We start from the raw sequence: 22593 nt of genomic DNA on the forward strand, positions 1-22593 counted from the left end.
GCATGCGCGTGAGGGAGCCGCGCGGCCGCGAAGGAGCTCCTCCCTCGCCTGAAGTCGCCGTGGACGCAGGAGCCGAGGGCGGCTACAGCTGCTGGCCCACCGAGTCCGCTGCGCTCTGGGGTGCCCGGCTCCCGGTTGAGCAGTGGCTCAGGCGGACAGGAGGGTGGTCCAAGAAACACGACCCCTGCCCAGCACAGCAGCCCAAACCGCAGAGCCCCGTCGTCTGGCCACCGGCTCTTTTTTTCAATTATTTGAGTACTTATAGAGTGTCTGGTACTGTAAGAATGCAAAGGGAGATACATTTATGAACCTAAAGAAAGACACTTGTTTTCAACCATTTTACTCAGAAGAGGAATAAATGAATAGCCCTGCAGGGTAAAAACAGTATCCTTTTACTGGAGGATATTGACAGGTGCTAGTGCCAGATGGTTCATAGGAATGTGTAAGCATTCTGGTGAAGGCCAATGTGCTGTCCCCAGAATTACACTATAATCTGATCTCACATAGGTAGAAACTGGCTTAAACCCAGAAACGTGACATTTAATATGGCAGCTTTTGCTATCCATATAAAGGTCCAAAACCTTTCTGAATCTTATTAAATTCTTGATGTTACCCACTGCCTATGGCAGAGAGTTCCACAGATCTATTATACAAAATACAGGAAACCCTTGCTATTTGCGGATTTGCAATTCGTGGTTTCGAATATTCACTGTGCGCCATGCTCTCTCCCCGCACAGCGCGATGACACTTTGTTACTGCGCTCTGCGAGTAAGGGGTGGTTTGAGAAATTTAAAAAGAGGCACAGCCTCCATAAGGTTGATGGGGGAATCGGCGTCAGCAGACCATGAAGCAGTGCAGGATTATCCCCCGCAGCTTCTTAAAATCATCGAGGAAAAGGATTACAAACCTGAACAAGTTTTCAATGCAGATGACGCAGTACAGTATTTGCAGATTTCCCCATTCGTGGGGATCTCTAGAACGTATCCCCCGCGAATGGTGAGGATCTCCTGTAACGGATATTTGTCTTATCTGTTATGAATATCCCACCCTTTCATTCCACCCTTGTTCTGTTACTTGAATTGCCAACTGCAAACACATACAGACAAAACTTACTATACAGATAACACAAAACTCATCAATAACCGCAACATAGAACCTTATTCACCACATGCATTCTCCACCAAAATGTTACTCAAATTGCCAGTTGCTCAAATCACGAGTGAGACTTTATAAAGAGGGATAAGGCAAGGTGCTGCGTTTATTGATTACATGAGTTAGACATAGAGGTTCGGACACACCATTCATACAAACGCACATCAATCATACATAAAGGCTATGCAACGTTCATTCACTTATGTCAAGCAGAAGGATACAAAATGGAGTTTTCAAGTTGCTTACAGGACAAGACTAACATGGTTATATTTCACCACTATTACACTCTATGTTAACATCAGCTACATTAGTTCAGTTAATGCTACAGTTCCCAGTCTAAATAATCTAACATTCATTATTTAACATAGTTTTAAATTTTCCATTTTTTCATCTTCTTTCTGGGTTAAACAATCCCAAGCTTTCCAATCCTTCTTCATATGAGTTTTTCTAAGCCCACAATCATTCTCATTCTTTATTTATGACTCACTCCTACTTTTGTTCCAATTTTTTAAGAACTTCTGTTTAGTTCAAATATCCTCTTGGCCCTTGCCATTTAGTTGTATTGGCTTACTGTTTACCAGAGAGACCAGTTAGCAGCTGTCACTGGATGGTGTTGTATGGCTTCAGCCTTCTCTTATTGGGCGCCTTGCCCCCAAGCAACATCAGGGTGGGTTTCGAGCTCAGATGCCACCTGGGTGGTATAGGTGTTGCCCTTACTCGCCTGCCATGATTTTGATGTTCTAGTTGGGGAGGCAGTTCCCATCAGGTGGCCCCCCACCCAAGGATGAAGACGCCTCAGTCCCTGGTTCTTGCTTCGTGGATCTCCAAACCTCCCCTTTACCCCACCCTTACCACATCCACGGCCAGGATGAATATTATCTTCAGCCGGCATCCCCTTGGACAGCTTTTCCTCCTTGCCTGGCTTGCCCACCTCTGTTTTGAGTCAGGCTTTCCTGGTTGGTCTGCCCTTCACTGCAGCCAGTTCCTTGACTTCAGGCCAACCAGTGTATCCAAGCAGGCCCTGTCTCGGGCTAGCTAGGGCTTTCAACAAAACTCAACACCCAGATTTTCACTGGAGGGTACCCCCTGGGATCTCGCCTCCCAGTGCCCTTTTCAGAGCTCACAGTAAAGGAAAAACTTGAAAGAGTAGACGAGGGGCCCCTGCGTGGGGGTGGACTTCCATTCTGTGTCCCACCCTGGTCCAGCTCCTCAGTTTGGCTGGTACTGGCCCCTGGCTAACCTGGAGTCGCTCCCAGTCTTACTCAGCCTGGAAGAGTGCGTGGTTCCCATGCTGGGTTGCTTGTACACCCTCCCCCTGCCACGCCCCATGTGGGGTACCTGCTCCTGCCGGTGCCTCCCGCCTCCTGTGCTGGGACCCTTGGCTTCCTCTTTTTTGCCTACAGCTGGGTAATCTTCCTCCTGGCTGCCTGCATTTCTGGGTTGCCATCCATTCTTCCTTCTGCCAGCATCCCTGGATCGGTGCTCCCTTCTTCCTCCAGCAGCATCTCTGGCTCGGCATCCTCCTCTTCTTTCCCTGGCTTCTCTGGGTCGGCGTCCTCTCCTTCTTTAACCCCTCTTCTTCTGCTTTTTGCCCCCCAGCTGTTTTTCCGGCTGCCATTTGAGCAGCCTGCGGTTTCTGGAGGCTTTGCCTCCTTCCCTTCCCTGCAGGCAGCTCCGGAAGCACAGGGCCACAGCCCGCACTTCCTCCTGGCTGCCACTCTCCAGAATCCCTAAGATGAGTTCTGGGGTGCATGGGGTGGGGGTCCGGGACCCCTTAGGGGGCTTTTCACTGCCCCTCTCACAGCAGCGTTAGTCTGAAGTCAGGCAGAAGCCAAAGTAGATTTGTACCTTATGGACTAATTAACTAGTCTATGGGCACACCTACACGTCACCCTATGGCAACATAGCAATGTGCCATGTTGCCATATGCTGCACTACAGGGATGTAGTGATCATGTCTACACGTCAACATTGAATCAGCAGCTAAGTCACCGTAGTGGCACACTCCCCCAATATAATGCACTGCTTCAGCGACATAGCAGTGAAATCTAACCGTTCACCATGGGCATAGCATGGGCATAGCACAGTAACCACCTGTACTGCACTGTGCTTTAGTACTTCCAAAAGGAAGAACTGAAACATGGTGCTGTATCAATGTCACCATAGGGTGACGTGTAGACAACCCCTACGAGGTGCGAATCTACCCTGCCTTCTGCCTTTACCATTTACCCTCTCAGTCCTTTTTTGTCCAGCAGGGCATTTGTATCACCTCATTAACTTATTATTTTTAAGCCAGACCTTATTCTATTGAAATCTTCCTTTCTAAACACTAGTGTTATATTTTCACTTCTAAGTATTCTAATCACCCCTTGCAACACCTGAGTCATAGTGTGGCATTATTACTCAGTAGTTGACTTACAGCATTAGGTTCTGTCTGTTATATAAGGCTAACTCAAAAATAGGCTTTCTTAAGATTTTCAGAATTCACTGCTTCAAGAAGCAGTCATGTAAACATATCAGTTCCCTAAACTCTGTCCCATAAAGTGATTTAATTAATTAATATATGGCACATTTGAAATAATCCATTATCATTTTGCTAGCTTTTGCTGTGTCCTTAATTTCTCATAACACTTTGTATTTCCTTTTTCAGAAAGTAAATTTCCTTTTTCCTTTTCAGACCCTTATAGTACAATGCTACTATTATGATTACATTCTTACAGCTTGGGCTGTGTATCACTGTTTGGTGTATTCTGCTCAGAACTGTTATTCTGTGGGATCTTCGGTTGTGGCTAGACAAAACTTTTATACTGCTTTAAAATGGGTGATGTGAAGAACTGAATCCACTGTAATTGTTTCATCTATCAGCTGTAGCTTCTAATAAGTGAAAGCTAAACTGTAATCATTTACAATCTGTTCTATGCAGGGCCTATAAGAGGAGGCAAATGGGAGTTCCTATGTACAAGGGTTCAAAGCTCTGGGGGCCACCAAAACTTATGAGAATTGCAAGCAATATGTATAAGTAAAGTAGAATTGTGATCCAGCACTTGTGAATTCTGCTTAAAATTCAAAATTCCTGTTTCCAAAATGGGATGTGTCCCCTCACCCCAGAATGTACTAGGCACTCATATTTCTATGGGACCTTAGTTTCATTCATGCAGAGTCCTCCAGTTTCTTTCAAGGTTAAGTTATTATCCTTTAAACCCAGGTCCAAGGTAGAAACAAACAGATAAAACAGTTGTAGAAACAAACAGATAAAACAGTTGCAATGGATCAGCAGGTTCACATTTGTAAACAGAAAAGTCCCTCTCCCCACTGACTTTTAGTTAGGTCATTACTTCACCATCTGTTCAATCTACTCTGTTTTTCCTGTTTAGTCTGTAACAGAATACTGTGGTGTTCTTTTCTGTTATTCTACTACATTTCCAAAATGCCCATGGAATTAAATGCCTATGCTTCCCAGACGGTGGGTATTTCCTGACCCTTGATCTTAAAATGTGCCAACCTTCGGAGATAAAGATGTTTAATGTTAATAAACGAATATTTAAGTTCATTTTTCAATCTTAACTGTAACCTGTAACTTGAAAGAAAAAAGGAGAGAGATACCCAAGGGTAATTCCATTAAATCATAAAATTATAGAAAATTAGGGTGGGAAGAGACCTCAGGGGGTCTACTAGTCCAACCCCCTGCTCAAAGCAGGACCTGCTCCATCTAGATCATTCTAGCCAGGGCTTTGTCTAGCCAAGTCTTAAAAACCTTCAAGGATGGAGAGTCCACAACCACTCCCAGTAGCCTGTTTCAGTGTTTCACTACCCTCCTTGTGAGAAAGTTTTTCCTAATATCTAACCAAAACTTTCCTTAGTGGAATTTGAGACTATCACTCCTTCTTCGGACATCTGCCACTACTGAGAACAGTCTAGCTCCATCCCCTTTGTAACCATCCTTCAGCTAGCTGAAGACTGTTATTAAATCCCAGCATAGTCTTCTCCAGACTAAATCAGCCCAGTTCCCTCAGCCTCTCCTCCCAAGTCGTGTTCCTCTTCAACAATTGCTGGTTGTTTGATTGGTTTTTTGTTTTTGTTTTTAAACTTTTGTGTGTCCCTGGTCAAATTAGCCAAATCTGTTCCGTATCCTCTCAGTTGAGGAACACTCAATTGTTCAAACACCATATATGGCACTCCAGCCAGCAAGTATTCTCTACCCCAGACTTTTCAGTTCAGGGCTTCAGATATTCCCAAATCCGCTGGCAGGTGTCCTACATGCAGGCCCAAGCACGGAGGCTTGGGGTTCAGATGACCCTGAGCCTCACTTGCCTTTAACCAAAGTCCACAGCAGCAAGCTAGGGAGGAGTCCCCACTTTCCATAAAGCAGGCATGTAGACAAGATCCTCCCACTGGAAGCAGGCCAGTGGGAAGCTAATTATAAGACATCCTGTCCAAAGTGCTTTCGACATGGGTGCACCATCCACTATGAAATGCCATTTAAATCCATCTCAGTTTTCATCTGAACCCACAAGAGTTATGTTTTTTTGTTTGGTTTGTTTTTTGGAAAATTTTTCATGTCCCAGGTCAAATTAGCCAGATCAAGTCCAGATCTGTTTGAATCATCCAAGAGCTGTACATGGCCCTGCTGCAAGTATCCTTCACCCCAGCCTGGGGCTTCAGATACTTCCAAATCTTTTGGCAGGCATTCTAGGTGCAAGCCCAAGCCCAGAGGGGTTGTTTATTTTTTAAATTTTTTTGGCTTGGAATTTTCATATTCCAATCCAAATTTGCCAAAAAAATTCCAAATCCATGAGTCAGTCCAGAACTATAACTGGCCCTACTACCAACAAACATCCTCCACCCCCATCTGGGGCTTCAGATATTTCCAAATCCTTTGGCGGGCATCCTACTTGCAGGCCAAGCATAGAGGCTTGGGGTTTGGATGCCCCCGAGTTTCACTTGTCCTTAGCCATAAGACCAGAGGAGCAAGCTAGGGAGGGGTCTCCCTTTTCCATAAAGTGGGCATAAAGCCGAGACCTTCCCACTCCAGCAGCTACGTGGGAGGTTTACTATACATTACCTTGGCAGGTACTAAGCCTGTGCCAAGACAGCGGTCGTCCCCAGGTGCGACTAGGAAAACTGCCTCAGTGGTTGCGGTGTTTCTCATGCCAGGCAAGCACAGGACTATGCTTGATCTGATCCCACAAGAGGCCAAGAGTTATTTATTTATTTTAAAGACATTTTTCATGTTCCAAGCCAAATCAGCCATACCAAGCCCGAATCTGTGTTTAATGGCCCTACAACCATTAAACATCCTCCACCCTGACTAGGGGCTTCAGATATTTCCAAAGTCTTTTGGCAGGCTTCCTATGTGCAGGCCCAAGCCTAGAGGCTTGGGGTTCGGATGCCCCTGAGTTTTGCTTGCCCTTAGCCATAATGCCCCTGAAGCAAGCAAGGGAAGAGACTTCCATTTCCATAAACCGGGCTTAAAGCTGCTGCACCTCAGCGAGTACTAACTAAACCACACCAGAAGAGCAGTTGTCTTGTGGAGTGGTTCAGGAAAACCACCTTCTTGGACACAGACACATGCACTGGCGTCGTGAAGGGGATGCATGCGGGTATACGTGCACCCCCTGAGCATGGTGGTGCAGCCCCTATGAAAAGGCACCTCCGACATTAACCTGTGGGCGGTCGCCACTCGCCACCCGCCCCCGACACCACCACTGGCACCTGCGGACCGTCAGTGATCACTACTGGCCACTGCCAGCCACCGGGGGCACGCGTCATTCACGGATACACGGTTTTTCCCCTGCCAGGTTAAGAAGCCACTACGCTTGAGCTGAGCCCCGAGAGTTATGTCCGTCACATAAACAGGCCTGGAAACAGTGGGGGGGAGGAGATTTAGGACTTCCACAGGCGGCAAGAATGAAGTTGTCACAAACCCCTGGTGTGACACAGGCCCACAGTTAGGAAGTCGACCCAAGGCAAAAGCGAAACAACAGCCCCCTTGCACCCCCGCTCCCACCGGCCCTGAGGCGCTGCACTAACACCAGAGCCCCGCGCGCGGGCTAGGGGCGGGGCCACGGCCCGGCCCGCCCCGGCCCGGCCCAGTCGGCCAGAGGTTCGGGGCAGCGGGAGCGAGAGCATAGCGATGGCGGCGGCGGCGGGATGGAGGCGGCCTGGCTTGTGGGCCGCGGGGAGCCTGCGGGCCCTTCTCCCCACAAGGGTAAGGTGCGCCCCGCTCCCGGGCCGGACCGCCACGTCCGGGCCCTTCTGCGCTGTGCGCCTGCGCGGGGCGGGGGAGCCTGAGCCACAGCTCACCCGGGTGATACTGACTGCGCGTGTGTCCGCCGCGCTTGCAGCCCGGGAGGCGCTTGCGAGGCGGGGACGCAGGGGCGCCGTCGGAGACTCGCGCTGCCCGGCCGGGAGCAGCCCCCAGGGACAGAGCCTGTCCGACCTGCCGGCCTTCCTGAGCTCCTTCCGGCAGCAGACTCCTCTGGCCTTTTCTGTGCAGTCAGGAAGAGCGGTGGAAACCGCCGTGATGTGAGGGCAGCGCCCCTCCCCGGGACCCTCCTCAGCCCCTGTGGCGCCTGAATCCCCTTGCAGGTCTTTGAAAACCAATCCGTTCTGTTTTCCCACTTCCAATAAAAATCAGCGGTGCGCGGGTCCGACCCCCGCCTTGTCCTTCCCCTGCTCAAGATCTGATACCTAAGCTGCCACAAGGGAAGCAGGGGAGCCACGGCTGCCCATACTTACCGGGCAGGGGAAATATTGTGACGGCTAAGTGGCTTTCCTAAACCACTTTCTTGGCAGGGGGTAATAGTGACACATAGTTAGCCTCCTACTTTCACTTCCAGTGGGAAGACCTTGGCTATACAGGGACTTAACGGACATGGGAGACTTTTCCCTAGTTTGCTTCTGCAGCCATATGGCTGAGGGCAAGCAAACCCCAAGCGGCATGAGCATGCAAGTAGGATGCCCACCAAAGGATTTGGAAGCATCTGAAGCCCCAGGTGAGGGTGTAGGATGCTTGCTGGTAGCAGGACCACATATGGCTTGAAAGACTCAGATTTGGAATTGATTTGACTTGGGACAGGAAAAAAATTCCTTAAATATATATATAGATCTATCTTTCTATCTATGCTGCTTCTATAAAAGGTTACTATTACTGGCTTAAGATATCGGAGATAGCGTGCCACAGCCTCTGCTGCAGAGGGAGGTAGACCCCACCCCCCCACAGTCCATATCAAGCTGACCATGGGGGAAAATTCCTTCCTAAGCCCCCAGGGATTGGTCTGACCCTAAGGGGAAGGGCAAGACCCTCTAGCCAGAGCCCTCTGGCTTTAAGTACTGGCAGGAGCATTGGTACTCCCTAGTCAAAATCCCCAGCCTTGGCTGCAGCCAACCCCCTCTGAGAGAGGCTTCACTCCTTCTGACTCTATTCTCTTTGTTTCTTAATTGACCTTTCCCTCAGTTGAAATGCCATTGTGTCTGGCATGTTGCTTTGCCTTTCCATGTTCTCTAAATCAGATCTTTAGTCCTGGGTCTGGCCCTGTATCAGTTTAGTCTCCTCACTAATGTGCATCGTGACTTGCCAGGCCAGGTCCAGAGCCAATATGTTGAACAGCTACAGTTGCTGATGCATAGATTTTATTTTGCCTTGTTTTTGTGAGTCGTTTTTTGTAAATCTCACCTCCAGGATCAATTAATTTTACATACAATAATATTTAAATGCCCACATGTCCCCTGAAAATTGCTCAAATAGGTATAAAACCATTCAATTTATTGGATTTAAGCAAAGAAACAGAAACCATGGTTAGTCTATTTTGTGGCAAATATGAGTACACAAATTTATCAACTTTAACGAGGGGCACATCTACATGTGGCTATTAATGCACGGCAGTAAGATCTGGAGCTTATCGCTCCAGGCCTTATTGCTGCCAGGCACACATCAGAACGTGTACCCAGGATCACAGCATGTTGAGTTGGGGTGCAGCAGCCCTGGCTGCCTGGGAGTTTTGGGGGTCAGTCTGCTAGCTCAGGGATGCTCCCCACAGCTCAGTGTGCTGTGGGGGGGCTGGCTGGGGCACAAGGGTACTTCAGCATGGGGCTAGCCAGCAGGTAGCCCCCACACTGAAGCACCCTGATGCCCCAGCCAGCCAGGGCAGCACCTGCACATGCGCTGTTGCTGAATTTTTTACTTCGCAGCAGGAGAGGGAGAGTACATGTATTTGCAAGTACATCCTGTGGTGGAATAAATTAGTTTACTCCAGCCTAATAGGGGCGCACATGTAGATCCGCAATGTTTACTGTGCAGCTAAGTAGTCTACTGTGCAGTAAATGTCTCATGTAGATGCACCCAAGCAAACCATAATGTTTTCAAAGTATTTTAAAAAGTGGATTGATGTAATCCCTATTTTAATGATGGTACAATTGAGCTAAAAATATTGTGAAACATATTGTTGAACATAATTCAGGTCTCTTCTTTCCCAGTCATCTGCTCCAATCTCTATTCATCTGTTTCCCAACATTATTTTGCTTTTCTTTCCAGATTTTTCTATGTTACTTTATAATAAGTTCTCATCCATTTTGATTTACTTTAGATTACTAAGGTTCATAATATAAATAATAATATAATATATAATTTTCCAAACTCCTAATATATCTTGTGAATCTGCTGTATCACATCCAACTAAACTTTGTGTGTAGGTGGAGTTATCTTTTTTTTTAATGTAATCATAACATGTAATGTGCTGCCAGGAAAAATCTTCATTATATATTTTGCAGCAAAAGTTAAGTTTGTACATATTAGGGAAACAAGCATATAAATTCAGCGTAAACAAGTATGTGCAATTGGAATCTACTTTAGCCTTTTCATTTCCCATTTCTTCAAGCATCTTGAAGATTTGCATATTAACTTAGACAAAATATTTTGCCTAGCATACAGTGGGGGCAGTGCCATTCTGGTGACGCGATTAAATCTGGCGCAGTTTGCATTGGGAAAAAGTGATTCTGGGCACAGCATTTACATGTGTGCCCAGGACCTCAGCAGATTGAGCTAGGGCGGAGCAATCCCAGGCTGGTAGGCCATGTGGCAGGGGTCAGTCCCAGGTTCTGGGTGGCTGCATCACATGACAGAGTGGCTGGCTGGGGCCCAAGGCTGCTAAAGTGTGGGGCTAAGCAGCAGGCAGCTCCTGCACTTTAGCACTCTCATGCCCCAGTCAGCCCCAGTCACTGTGTGCATGTGCATTTCAGTGGAATAAATTTCTGTGCCATATTGTCCCTGTGGCAGAGTTAATTCATTTTGTGCACCCTAATACCGGCTCATGTGTTGACTTTGATGCTTAATGGAGGAGCTAATTAGTCAAACCTGTAGTAAGACACTGTCAGAGATTAAAGTCTTTGATTTCAGATGCCGATGGCAAAAGGTCAGATGACAAAGGGTCAGAAGCTAACGCAACAAACTCTGTGGTTGTAGTTTATCCCTCTGTATTAACAGTGTTGCATATACACACCCCTATCTGTGCCTCATTTCAAATTACTTAAGTTCTCATACTAGAGAGACAAACTGGCCTTGACAATTCAGCACAAGAGATATCAGTACCCATAGTGACCAGATAAAAATGAAACTACTTTAATGAAGTAGTAAAATTAATTAAATATACTATGCGCGCCATCCTGTGACCAAACAAGACCAGTACCACCCAAGTAAAAATAACCCCCCTTTTTTATGAAACCTGAGCAAACAAAGCAAGCACAAGTGCCAACTCATTAATTATTAATAACTGGCATATAGTAATTGGTCACCTGTGCAAAATAAAACTTTGAAAGAACTTCCGCCCAAAGCAGAGAACTGCGTATACACTCAAGAAGAACAGATCATGCACGAATATTTCTCTCCGCCTACGTTAGCTTTCTGGCGTATCCCCGTTTATCTCTCTATCTCTGACGTTATCTTTCTTATCAAGAGCTCTTAGTAATCTGCAAACTGCAACAGCTCATATGAATCACTTGGAAGCAACTCTCTTACCCACCCTGTAAATGCTGGGTAACATGATATCTGCATGCTGTAACTAAATCAGTCAGCTCCACTGCCTACGCTCTAGCCATCAGAAGCGTAAGTAAAATAAATCTTTTGTGAAAACATCACGCTGTGTTTAAATCATCCTGACTCCTGCTCACCGTTATCACCCACCTGCCTGGTCATAAATCCCCCTCCTCGTGCCAAGCCGGTCGTGCTGACCCAGGCTCGCAGGTCAAGGGTGCACCGGCGTTATGCGGCGCAACAGATATGTGTAGATGACTCAACTTTCAATTTAATTTCTTTAAATGTTTTATTTTTCATGATAGCTTGTTTTGGAGGTCAACTACATATATTATATGCTAAACTTAGAAAACTGTGAGTTTTCAAAGTCCAATTTGTCATCTGATGAAATTCTTTTCTATGAATGTCAGTTACTGAGGTTTCTTCAGGTAATAATTCTTGTTCAGGTTTCACACTGTTTATACCAACTCTTGCTCTTCCACTTTCGAGTTCTTGATTGTCATCTATTGCTCCTCCACAACAACATTTTATTTTATTTTACCAATACTCTAGAATGATTTACAAAGGTAGCTGGTGTATGTATTCACCAACATTGCATACGCAATGTGAAACAAGGTTATCTGTTGATAGTATACTTAAGTTAATTGTATAGGAGGAGATAAATGGTTATTTGTGCCTAAGCAATCATTGTTATAGTATGGGTTCTTACACAGTGGCACTTCTGAAAACTGGGCCTATTAAAACTTTAAAGCTCTGTTTTACAATTGTTGGGGAGTGGGATTACGGTTATTTCCACCAAGATAACCAGGTCATTTCCTGGATATCCAAAGTATGTCAATCCCATGTTTTAAATGTCTCTGACTTTCCTTCTATGCTTCCTTTCTTTAATCTTAGCTCTATATTTTTTTCAAAATTCCGTTTTAAAATTCACACGGCCGTGTTTTATTTCTCTTCCTTCAAGCCCTGAAAGGATTAATGATCAAATTGTCACTTCTTACATTCTGTTCAGGAGGTATTTATTCTTTAATCTAGGTTTTGATCATCTCACCTTAGTCTTTTGTAACAAAGATGTATAAAAGGAAATAAAAAGGTGAAAATTGAAGATACTTTCTCTAATAGGCTGTAAAGCAGAGAGTTTGAGCCTTTTTAAAAAACCTAGAATTCAAAAGGAAAATAAAAAAGAACTTCTCTGCTAGTTGTAGTATTAAAGGACTTATTTCCCCAAAAGTTCAAAATCACAGTGTATCAGATAAAAATAACGATTTCTTTAGAAAAAGTATTAAAACAAAATTAATATTATGGGGACGCTTTGCATAGGTCTGATTGGGATTTTGTTGCTTTAGAAAATGTGTTGTCTGATAATTTTTTTGATTCTCAGTAGTTTTTGAAAATCTTAATTTGAGTTGCTTGTATTTGTCAACACCATTGCTAAAGCATTATGCCATCACTTCTGTGACACTGCTACATAGTGCTGAGAAATCTGAAATACATGGTTTAATGTAAATGTCAACATGGTAGGATTTTATGTATGTCTCTATTTTGTTGTAGCTCTGACTTTAGTCTAACTGAGACCTCTTTCATATTAGTCTAGAACAAAGGTTAGCAAACTTCTAGCAACAGCAGACCAAATTAACACAGCACAGTCTGAAGGCAGACCACCACTTGCAATCCAGCCACTGCCATCCTGGCTTCATGGGTTGGAAAAAACTGGTGGGCCAGATTCAGCCCACAGGCCATAAATTCCCAACCACTGGTCTGGAAGGCTTTGGCAGCTTCGCTGAAGCAGTGCGATATTCTTAATCTCTGAAAGGCTGTAGGAAAGAATAATCTTTTGTCGTATTGTAAGTATTATAGAGGCCACTTGATTGTCATCAGTGGTTAGTCTCATTTCATATGAATATAATCACCATGGGATTGGCATTGTATGTTTCTCGCACTGTTTCGTAATAGTTACAATTTTCTTTCCTGTCCCTGTTCCACTCTGCACTTTCTTACACACTGATATTTGTACCTATTCTTACTCTAAACAGCAATAATTTATAGATGGCTGGGTGGCAGTCAGGTAATAAAAACTTTATATGGAAAGAAATCATTGTGATGTGGTCAGTTCATTGTGAGGAAAGAGAACAGTTATCTTTTCAAAATGAAGTTAATAGTAAATAAATATTTAAAAAGCAAAGCAATAATATGTATGATTACAAGAGTGTTCCTACCACCTTAGCTGCATAGAAGATCTAAATATGTTTATGTCAAGGATTGCAAACAAACTGCTCCAACATGTTTACTTGCTGAGTGATGTTGTGACATTTTCTGATACACCCTTTTTTGATTGCAAAGAATGGATTTCAGTGCTTCACTGAGTTTTTGTCTAGTTGCATGGATCACCAGGTCTACTTCCGGAATATAAGATTTTCTTCTTTTTCAAGCAGTTTTAACTCAAGCGACACTCTTTCTTTCTAAATTCCTTTTTTTTTTTTTTTTTAGTATTAGATGGTCCTGAAATTGTTGTTGGAATTTTCTGTAGCACTATTGTCTAGCCCCTGACATGGATGTTTCTGCAGGGTGATTCCACAAGCACTGAAGAACTATATATATCCAATGGCCTTTCACCTACTGGGCAGCATCAGTCAAATTTGAGACCAGTAGGGTCTCTGTGACATCATCTCTGCTCTCCTGTGAAAGGGAGAAATGTCCGATTTGTACCAGAGAAACTCTCCACTGTCTTTCTGCCACCTGGGCTGTTTGAAGCTGAAAAGCTGACAATGTATGTAGTTTTTCTTACCTGCTTAGTTGAAATTGGAAGCAACACTGCCTTTGGTGTACAAATACAGTATCAGATTATGTTACACCATACTCCAGGAAATAATTCTGCTAAGCAATGGGACTGGTTCTGTGAGCTTTAATCTATTCCCGTTAAAGCCAATAGCAATTGCAGAAGCTTCTGATTCTGCAACGATTAATGCATATGCTTAATTTGTCATCTTAGAAGTAGCTATAGATTTACTGGCAGTGTATGAAGTTTTAAGTCAAAGATCCAAATCCTGCCTTGAAAGCTCTAAGCAACTGATATGTCCATGCTGGCAAATCTCACTGCAGATTGGGACCTAAATTAGTTCATTTTGACAAAAAAAAAAATTATCATCATAATACCAAGGTAAATGTGTAAATGTTTCTTGTCAAGCTAACTGCAGGTATTCATATATAGAGAGAGTAGTAAATAATTTCACTGTTTTTTTCTTTCAGTTGTTCAGTCATGGGTCAAATCTTTTAAGTGAAAGCAGCAATGCTCCACAAGCTACCTTCTTTTCACCACTTCAGAAAGTTATGTTACCACCAAATACCTTTCAAGGAAAAGTGGCCTTTATTACTGGTGGAGGTACTGGGCTTGGCAAAGGGATGACTACAGCCCTGTCCAGTTTAGGTGCTGAGTGTATTATAGCAAGCCGGTGAGTACTAATAATCAATAATACTTAAAAAGCGTTGTTATTGAAAGCTAAATGGATCTGATTTTCTTTCCCTGCATTAACAATAGATAAAACTACCTTTCTTATTCAAAACCAGTCATGTAATTAAGTCTGATTCTTCACTTGAAGTATCCTTTTTTAATTATAATCTAATGTGCCGACTCTCAAAAAACTGCTGACCTAACCACAAACATATTGCATAACATGTATTTTAAATAGTATTTGTGCAACAAGTAGATTGTCTTGTGTTTGGCTGCTGTATAGTGGCAAGAAATAAGTCAATTTCAGGCTAACAGTCCTTGACAAGGTAGTGTAGTAGCGAAACAGAGCTGGATACTCTTCCTCTCTTGAAAATTTAGGCGTTGGGAAAAGAAAGGACCACACTGACCAAATAAGCTAAATGCTTATAAATGGCAGCCTTGGTCACTGATTTTATTAATATAAATGTTTATTATCTTTGCATGACTTTTCTTTCTTTCTTATAGACAGTATTTCTTGTAACTCAGGATTTTAAGATTTTAATAACAAAAATGATCTTTGCATGCTCTCTTTAGGTAATAGCACAGTAAGAGAAAACAAACTAATCCTTTGAGTTAAAATAAACAGAAAAACTGTGTTATCCTGCCAACTAAAGAATCACATGCTGAATTTGTCTTCAGGTCATTTTTTGAATAATCCCGTCACTACCACCATATAAAAACATAAGTTCAGTTTGACAATATTTTTGTTAAATATAACTTATATTTTATTAGAGAAGGTACACTCTTGGTTTGGGACTTTTGTGTTGCTTTTAGTTCATAGTATCTTAACTGTGGGACATAACTATCAAGACCTGATTATATACTTTTCAGAAATCAAATTGGATTATCACAGTTAAATTATTTTTTTTCAGGTAAATTTTAAAGTGAAATCAGGAACCATGTTAATATATAATAAATGTTTGCTTGATTTCACATTTGTTCAAATCATTAATGTTTCAATGTATTGACTTGCTGCAGAGATGCATTTAGTGGAAATTCAAGTCATGTAAAAATTTTATTTATTTCTAGGAAGATAGAGGTTTTGAAACAAACAGCAGAGGAAATTTCTTCGAAAACAGGGAATAAGGTAGGTATGTTCAGTAGGCATAAATTTTAATTTTTAAATTAACTGATTTTAGATGCATTGAGAGAAGTTTGAGGGCTGATTTACCTTAGGAGTAATAGTTTAAAGTCTTAAAGCTGCCTTTTTTGTTATTTTAAAGGTTCATGCAATCCAGTGTGATGTGAGAGACCCAACTGCTGTTAAGAATGCTGTTGCTGAATTAATCAAGGTGGCAGGATATCCTGATGTAAGTGTGCTTGTTAAGAGGCAAGGGCTTCAGTCTTAATTGTTGAAAATGCCCTACGCAGTGTGTAAACAAAACTGAATTCCAGTTAAAGCAGCTCTGTCTTTGGCATGCCAGCTCAAAGAAAAGCTAAAGTTATTGGTACTAATATCCAGTGATCATTACCACAATATCATCTCTCTTTCAAAATTATAAGGTCCAATAGTCAAATATGGCTCTTCTATCTCATGCACATAGTTTCTCATATTACAATGGAATTATTTACATGAATCAAGCAAGCAGGTTTTAGCTCTAAAAGTATGATTTTATCCATGTCTATATTCATGACACTTGCCACCTTGCTACTATAATACTTCCCAAATTAGAAACAGAAATAACTATAGCATTTTCTTTTTATCCTTCCTTATCTTTATTTTTCCTGGTGTTATATAAGAACAGTATGTTAAAAGGTGTCTAAAACATATTCATTAAATAAAAACAACTAGACACCCTTTGTAACTTGCAATAAAAATACTCCTTAGCAACTGACTTCAGCTACAATACATCGAAATTCCACACTCTCATTATACATTAGTCTCCCCTCAAGCCCTTTTCTTCCCTAAGGCATAAGTAAAAAGTTAAGCCTTTTGCAGTGCCTGGAAGTTGAACGAATAAAACTAGTTCTGACTAAAGCAAAGACTTGGTACCAAAGTTAAGCACTCTTCACAGAAACCCCTTACCGCCTATACCTTGGGCCTTAAAATACCAACTTTAGGGATCCCCCAGTACAAACATTATTGCAGTTGTAGCATTCTGGACATGGGAGAAAAACAGAGTCTCAACCAGGTATGTCCTGGCTGGTTAAAACTGCGGGAAAACTAGCTAGTATGGCTAAGCTAGTAAACAAAGTGTTCCTATTGCAAAAAATAGCTTATTTGATAAAGGCATACTTCTATTTCTTCCAGCAAAAATAAGCTTTTTCATATTCTGGCCATTGTGGCTATGCCAGCAAAAAATTGTAGTGTTGTGCTTATGGCCCAGTTCAGCAGGAACAAACTTTTTGGCAGAGGGGCCACAAATTAGCTTCACACCCTCCCTAAATACCACTCTGAGTCCCTTTCTCTGGCCAATCTGTTGCTGTGTTGTCTGTTCTCTACTCTGTCCTCCTTGCTTGATATCCTGCTCTGCTTTCTGTTTTCCAATGGCTTTCTGCCTGATTTCTTACTCTGCCCTCTGCTTCCTTCCCTATCTGTTACTGTGCTGCCAGTCCCCCCTTCCCTAATCTGTCACGTGCCATAAACAGAAGGCATATGTTGCTTGTGGCACTCATGCTGCAGATTGTCCATTCCTTGCTTAAGATGACGGGAAGCTAAGAAATAAGTCACAGCCGGGTTTAGTGATTATTCTTACTTGTGGATATGAATGGTGGTAGGTCACTACAGAGCTATGGTCTCGTACCTCTGTCAGCTGAGGGTGTGAAAAGATTACATGTCTTAGCCCAGGAATATCAAACTTACAGTCACGGCAGCATAGCCATAGTAGCAGAAGTTCTTCTGTGTAAGCAAATATGTTGTACCTCAAAAATTTCTACCTATTTGTTGACAGTTTCATATGAATTGTAGCTGTATGAGGTGTTAGAATTACGCACATGAATGCTGCTTGCCCCCGGAGGCTGGGGCGGCACAGTGAGCTCCCGCAGGGGGCCACGGTGCTTTGGGGTGGGGTGGCAAGTGCCAACCAGCAGTCAGCGACCACCCACAGATGTCTCCTGCAGCTAACAGGGCTCCCAGCCACAGCAATGCACCATGCTCAGCCAGGGCTGGGAGTCCTGCAGCGGGGGGGGACACTCAGCCCCAGCAGCTGTTGACTCTGGATCCCAGCAGCACCCTGTGGGGCACAGCTATGATATCCTGGCCCTGGGGGTGTGAGGAGCCCCTGGGATTGGGAGTGCTACGATCTACCCCTGAGGTACCTGAAACCCCAATGGCTGGGACATTGCAGCAGCCACGATCTTCCAGCCATGGGGGCTTAATGCACTCCTGAAGCTAGAAGATCACAACAGCTGCATTTCCCAGCTCCAGGGGTGCTTTGGGGAACCCCTCAGGTGAGGGGGCTCCCACCTATGGGAGCTTGCTTCTTGCCAGTGCAGGGGGAGCCTGGATCAGGCTCCTGGAATTGGGCTCCCTTTGCACCAGCAATAAGGCGTGATGGGATCTAATGCACAATCCCACAATCGTGCCTCCTGCCATGTATGTGCCATGGCAGGACGGACAATTGTGTGGATTGCACATGTGTAGAGGAGCCCATGGTGCAACAGAAGTTTCAGATGTCTGTCTGCCTGAGTTTTGTGCATTTTTATTTTTATGTTGGCAAAAGCGTTGTCTGTTTGAAACCTCAGAGTCACTTGATCAATAATAGATGAAGCTGGGAGTCAGTCCCATAAAAAGTTCATCCAGCCCCCTGTGACAGAGCACTTAAAATTGCAAAAAAGTAACTTTGATTTACAAAACAGCAGTCACTAGCACTGGTTAATATATTGAAGGGGTCTGGACAGATGTGACAGTTATATAGAATAAAAAAAGATCAGGGAAATTACCGTATATGAAGCTAGATCCATAGTTCTTGTTTCATGTGTCCATTCTATTCTGCAGTAAGTAGAATCTAAGTGGTTTACCCTGAATGAAACAGATGCTAAATTACCAGTTTAGTTTCCAGTTAGCACAAGATAGAATGGACACAAACAGCACTTATAATTGATCAGCTTAACATGCAGTAAGTCCCCTTCTTTTAACTCAATTCAAGTGTTTCATCTGCCCATAAGTAGTAGCTTGTATTAGGAAGAAGGCAGGGAAAGCTAACTAGCTTAAAGAGGCATTATCTTTCCTAGGCTACAGCATTTTTAATGGACTTTTCGAGAGCAGCAATAGCAAATAGAAAGGAATAAAGTTATTTCAATATAAGGAATAGGGAGAGGGAGAAGAAGAGGAAAGAAAGGAATACTTCCGAGAAACAAGGAAGTGGGTTGAAGTGATCAAAAGAGATAAGTAAAGCAGTCATTGAATTGTAAATGCTACTTCAGGTAATAGAGTAAGAATTCTCACCAAGCCACTAGATCTTGCAGCAGACCCAGATGTTAGTTGTGCTACTGCATTAACATAGAAGACATCATTACTGAACAGAACAGTTTACAGCATGAAGGGTTTGTTCTTCTGCTTCTTTACCATCATCATATATGCCGTCACCTGATTACAGTGTTCCTCTGCTGTCTGCATTTGGCAGATGGGGTGATTCTGCTGTGAAAGAATGAAGGGATACTGATCTCAGATTAATTCCAGAAATTAATTCCACACGAGTCTGTGGCAGAACACATTAACCTCGCTGAACATTCCATCACTGGCCTCAGAGTAGTTGTTCTTAAACAGTAAAACTCCAAAAACCACTTGAGTGCTAAACAGTGGAACAAGAAATCCTTGACAGACTAGAGGGTAACACAGTTGTGTTAAGTACAGTCTCAGGAAAAAGTCTAGATTCAGGAAAAAGTCTGGATTCTTATTTCATTACCTGAAAAAAAAAATGGCTATGAACAATAGACTAATATTAATATAAACAAAGAGGAAGAACAATGATGGATAATCCTAAGTGTGGGTTATGTCAGGGAACTTTTGACAAACTTGAATATATATGTCAGCAGGCCTGATAGAATTCACCCCAAAGTGCTGAAGGAACTAGTTGAAGAAATCTCTGAGCTAACATCAGTAATATTTGCAAGCTTTTGGAGATGAGTCCCAAAGGACTGAAGAAGGGATAATATACTGCCCATCTTTAAAAATGGCAAAAATAATAACCCAAGGAATTATAGACTATTCAGTCAGACGTGAATATGTGGGAAGTGTCTACAACAAATTATAAAACAGTACATCTAGAGGAGAAATGTATTATCACTAGTAGCCAACATGCATTTGTGAAAAATAAATCGTGTCAAACCACTTGGGGCATAATATACCTGAACTTTAGTGGGGCCTTGGACTCCATCCCACATGTAGTTTATATGCATAAGCTGTAGAAATGAGGTTTAGATAGAATTACTGTTAGGGGGAATATATGATTGTTTGAATAAACACAAACAAATAGTAACTGTAATTGGATTAATGTTAGACTGGCAGGAAGCTTCAAATGGGGCTCCATAGGGGTTTGTTTTGGGTCCAGCACAGTTTAACATGTTTTATTAATGATTTGGATGCAAGGTTAGTGGGTATAATGATCAAATTTGCAGCTAACACAAAACTGAAGCATAGCAAACACTGGACGCGTCTACATGTGCAATTAATGTGAAGCAATAAACTCCAGCCCATATCATGCTGGAGTTTATTGCTCCCAGGCACTATATTTACACATGTTTCTTGGACTGCAGCACATTGAGCCAGGTCAGAGCAGCCCCATATAGCAGGGGGCTGTGAGGTCAGGTTGCCAGCCTGAGGCTGCTCTGAGGCTCAACATGCTATGGAGGGGCTGGCTGCGGCATGAGAGTGCTCCATTGCAGGGCTAGCCAGCAAGCAGCCCCCTCAGTGAAGCACCCTTGTGCCCCAGACAGTCCCGTCAGTGTCTACACGTGCGTTACCACACACTAAAGAACACTGTTGCAGGATAGTACTTGTATTTACAAGCACTAACCTACAGCAGCATTTATTAGTTTACTGTGGCCTACTAGGGCTTCACTTATAGACGCAGAAACTTTACTGAGGACCTAATTCATCAGCTCCTCAATAAACATCTTGAGTAGACATGCACACTGTGGAGGATTCAGGGACATTTGATAAATTGGAGAAATGGGCAGACAACAAAATTAAATTCAACAAAGGCACGTGTTGATTTTGTATATAAGGAATTAAAACCAAATGCACGACTACAGAGGAGGGGTTAAGTAGCTTTTCACGAGCATAGTGAAAAGGAATATGCCTTTACTCAGCTCTGATTAGACTTGAGGCTGAGGTTTTGTGTCTAGTTTTGAGCACCACTTTACAAGAAAGATGTAGAGAAGCTGGATAGAATCCAGAGGTGAGCAACAAATATGATAAAGGGGTAGGAAAGAAGCTTTATAAAGAAAGGTTGAATGCCTTGGAGGCTATTAGTTTGAAGAAGAAAAAGCAATAAAGGGAAGATATGGAAGCAGTTTTTTAAAAAGAGCTACTATAAAGAAGATGGAAATATAGTTCTCTGCTGCCCCAGGGGCAGAATCTGTGGCAACAAGGTTACATTGCGGTAAAGGAAATCTCAGGAAAAGTAGCATTTCCTTCACTGGAGATTTTCAAGATGCTGGATTAGGGGATGGTTTAGGACAGCAGGGGCCAAACTTTCTGGCTGTTGTGTCACTAATGAACCCCCACGTCCTGCCTGAGTGCAACTCCAATCCCCTTCTCTTGTCTGATCTGCTCTTCTGCTTTCTGCTCCCTGCTGTGTTCTCCCTACCAAATCTGCTGCTCTGTTTTCTGGTTCCTGCCCTATCTGTCACTCTGTTCCCTGCTCCCTCCCCAATAGGATGCCTTTACCACTAGTAGTAGATGTCCTTCAGGTTGGCCACCCCTGGTTTAGGAATAGTACATGCTGCATTTCTGTTGGGGGATTGACTACCTGCACTGGGCTTCCACTGTATAAGGTGACACTTGAAGCCCCTTCTTGGCCTATTATTTTATGGTGACATTCAGCATCTTGTTACCAGAATTTTGAGCTGCTGTTATTGTTACCTTGTTTACAATTGTTCATGCCTTTTATTTCTTCACATTATGATATATTGGTACCTTCTTTCTGTTCTAAATGACGTATTGAGTCTCACATGAAGTAAAATTTAGTGTGGCCCTTATATCATGCTCATCACCTGTATGCTCACCACCACCTATTATTTCACCTACGGAGCAACTTTCTGCTAATGTGTGGAAAACTATAACGGATATTGTTCTCAATGGTACTGCATTTGTCACTGAAAATAGGAAAGGAACTAATTAAAGCACAGAAAGGTAAGTTAATGTTAAAGTTAGATAATGGTTAAGAAACATTATGATGTATTGTTATCACTTGTTTTTCTCATTTTAACACTTATATAGAATCTAATAGTGAATTCTGATTCTCACAGACATTATCATTCACTCCTGACTATATTTATATAATGTATTCTATCTTCCGTTTGTTATTTTTCTTTCTAGTCTTAATGCCTTAATTTAGTCTATGGCAAAGACCTTTTGTTTTATTTGTTTGTAAGTGAAGTGAATACCTATGGCATTTGATAAATAAAAATGATGATAATTTATGTCTACACTACCTCAAACTGTTAATAAATCCATAAGATGTGGACATTTTCTTTTTGTCCAAAACTGCTTAATGATGCTTAATCCTCCCTCCCCTCCCCTCCCCACTCTCCTTCCCCAGAAGCCTTTATTTTACCTTTGGTAACTATGCAGATTATTTATCCATAGTTTTCCATGCTTCCTCAATATTGATGGAAGGGCAGTGATGATGTCCAAAAGATATCTTTACTAACAATACATTCTGTTGTGTAATTTTTTTTATAAAATGGAGACTAGTTTTACAGTGTTATCTGTATATGTACTGTTACTAAATGTTTTTCACTACGGGAGTCAGCTAATTGATAAT

General features: G+C 42.8%; 1 protein-coding gene across 1 annotated transcript in view; it reads left to right on the top strand.

The window, feature by feature from the left end:
* Window positions 1-7265: 7265 nt before the first annotated feature.
* DECR1 (2,4-dienoyl-CoA reductase 1) overlaps window positions 7266-22593 on the top strand; it is a 34726-nt gene continuing 19398 nt past the window's right edge. The window contains exons 1-4 of the mRNA XM_019550275.1: window positions 7266-7359; window positions 14422-14624; window positions 15692-15749; window positions 15886-15972. Of these exons, the coding sequence (XP_019405820.1) occupies window positions 7285-7359; window positions 14422-14624; window positions 15692-15749; window positions 15886-15972 (423 nt within the window). The 5' untranslated portion in view covers window positions 7266-7284. The remainder of the gene's footprint in view (window positions 7360-14421; window positions 14625-15691; window positions 15750-15885; window positions 15973-22593) is intronic.

Source organism: Crocodylus porosus, unplaced genomic scaffold, assembly GCF_001723895.1.
Source record: "Crocodylus porosus isolate Cpor-Errol unplaced genomic scaffold, CroPor_comp1, whole genome shotgun sequence".
Classification (NCBI taxonomy): Eukaryota; Metazoa; Chordata; order Crocodylia; family Crocodylidae; genus Crocodylus; species Crocodylus porosus.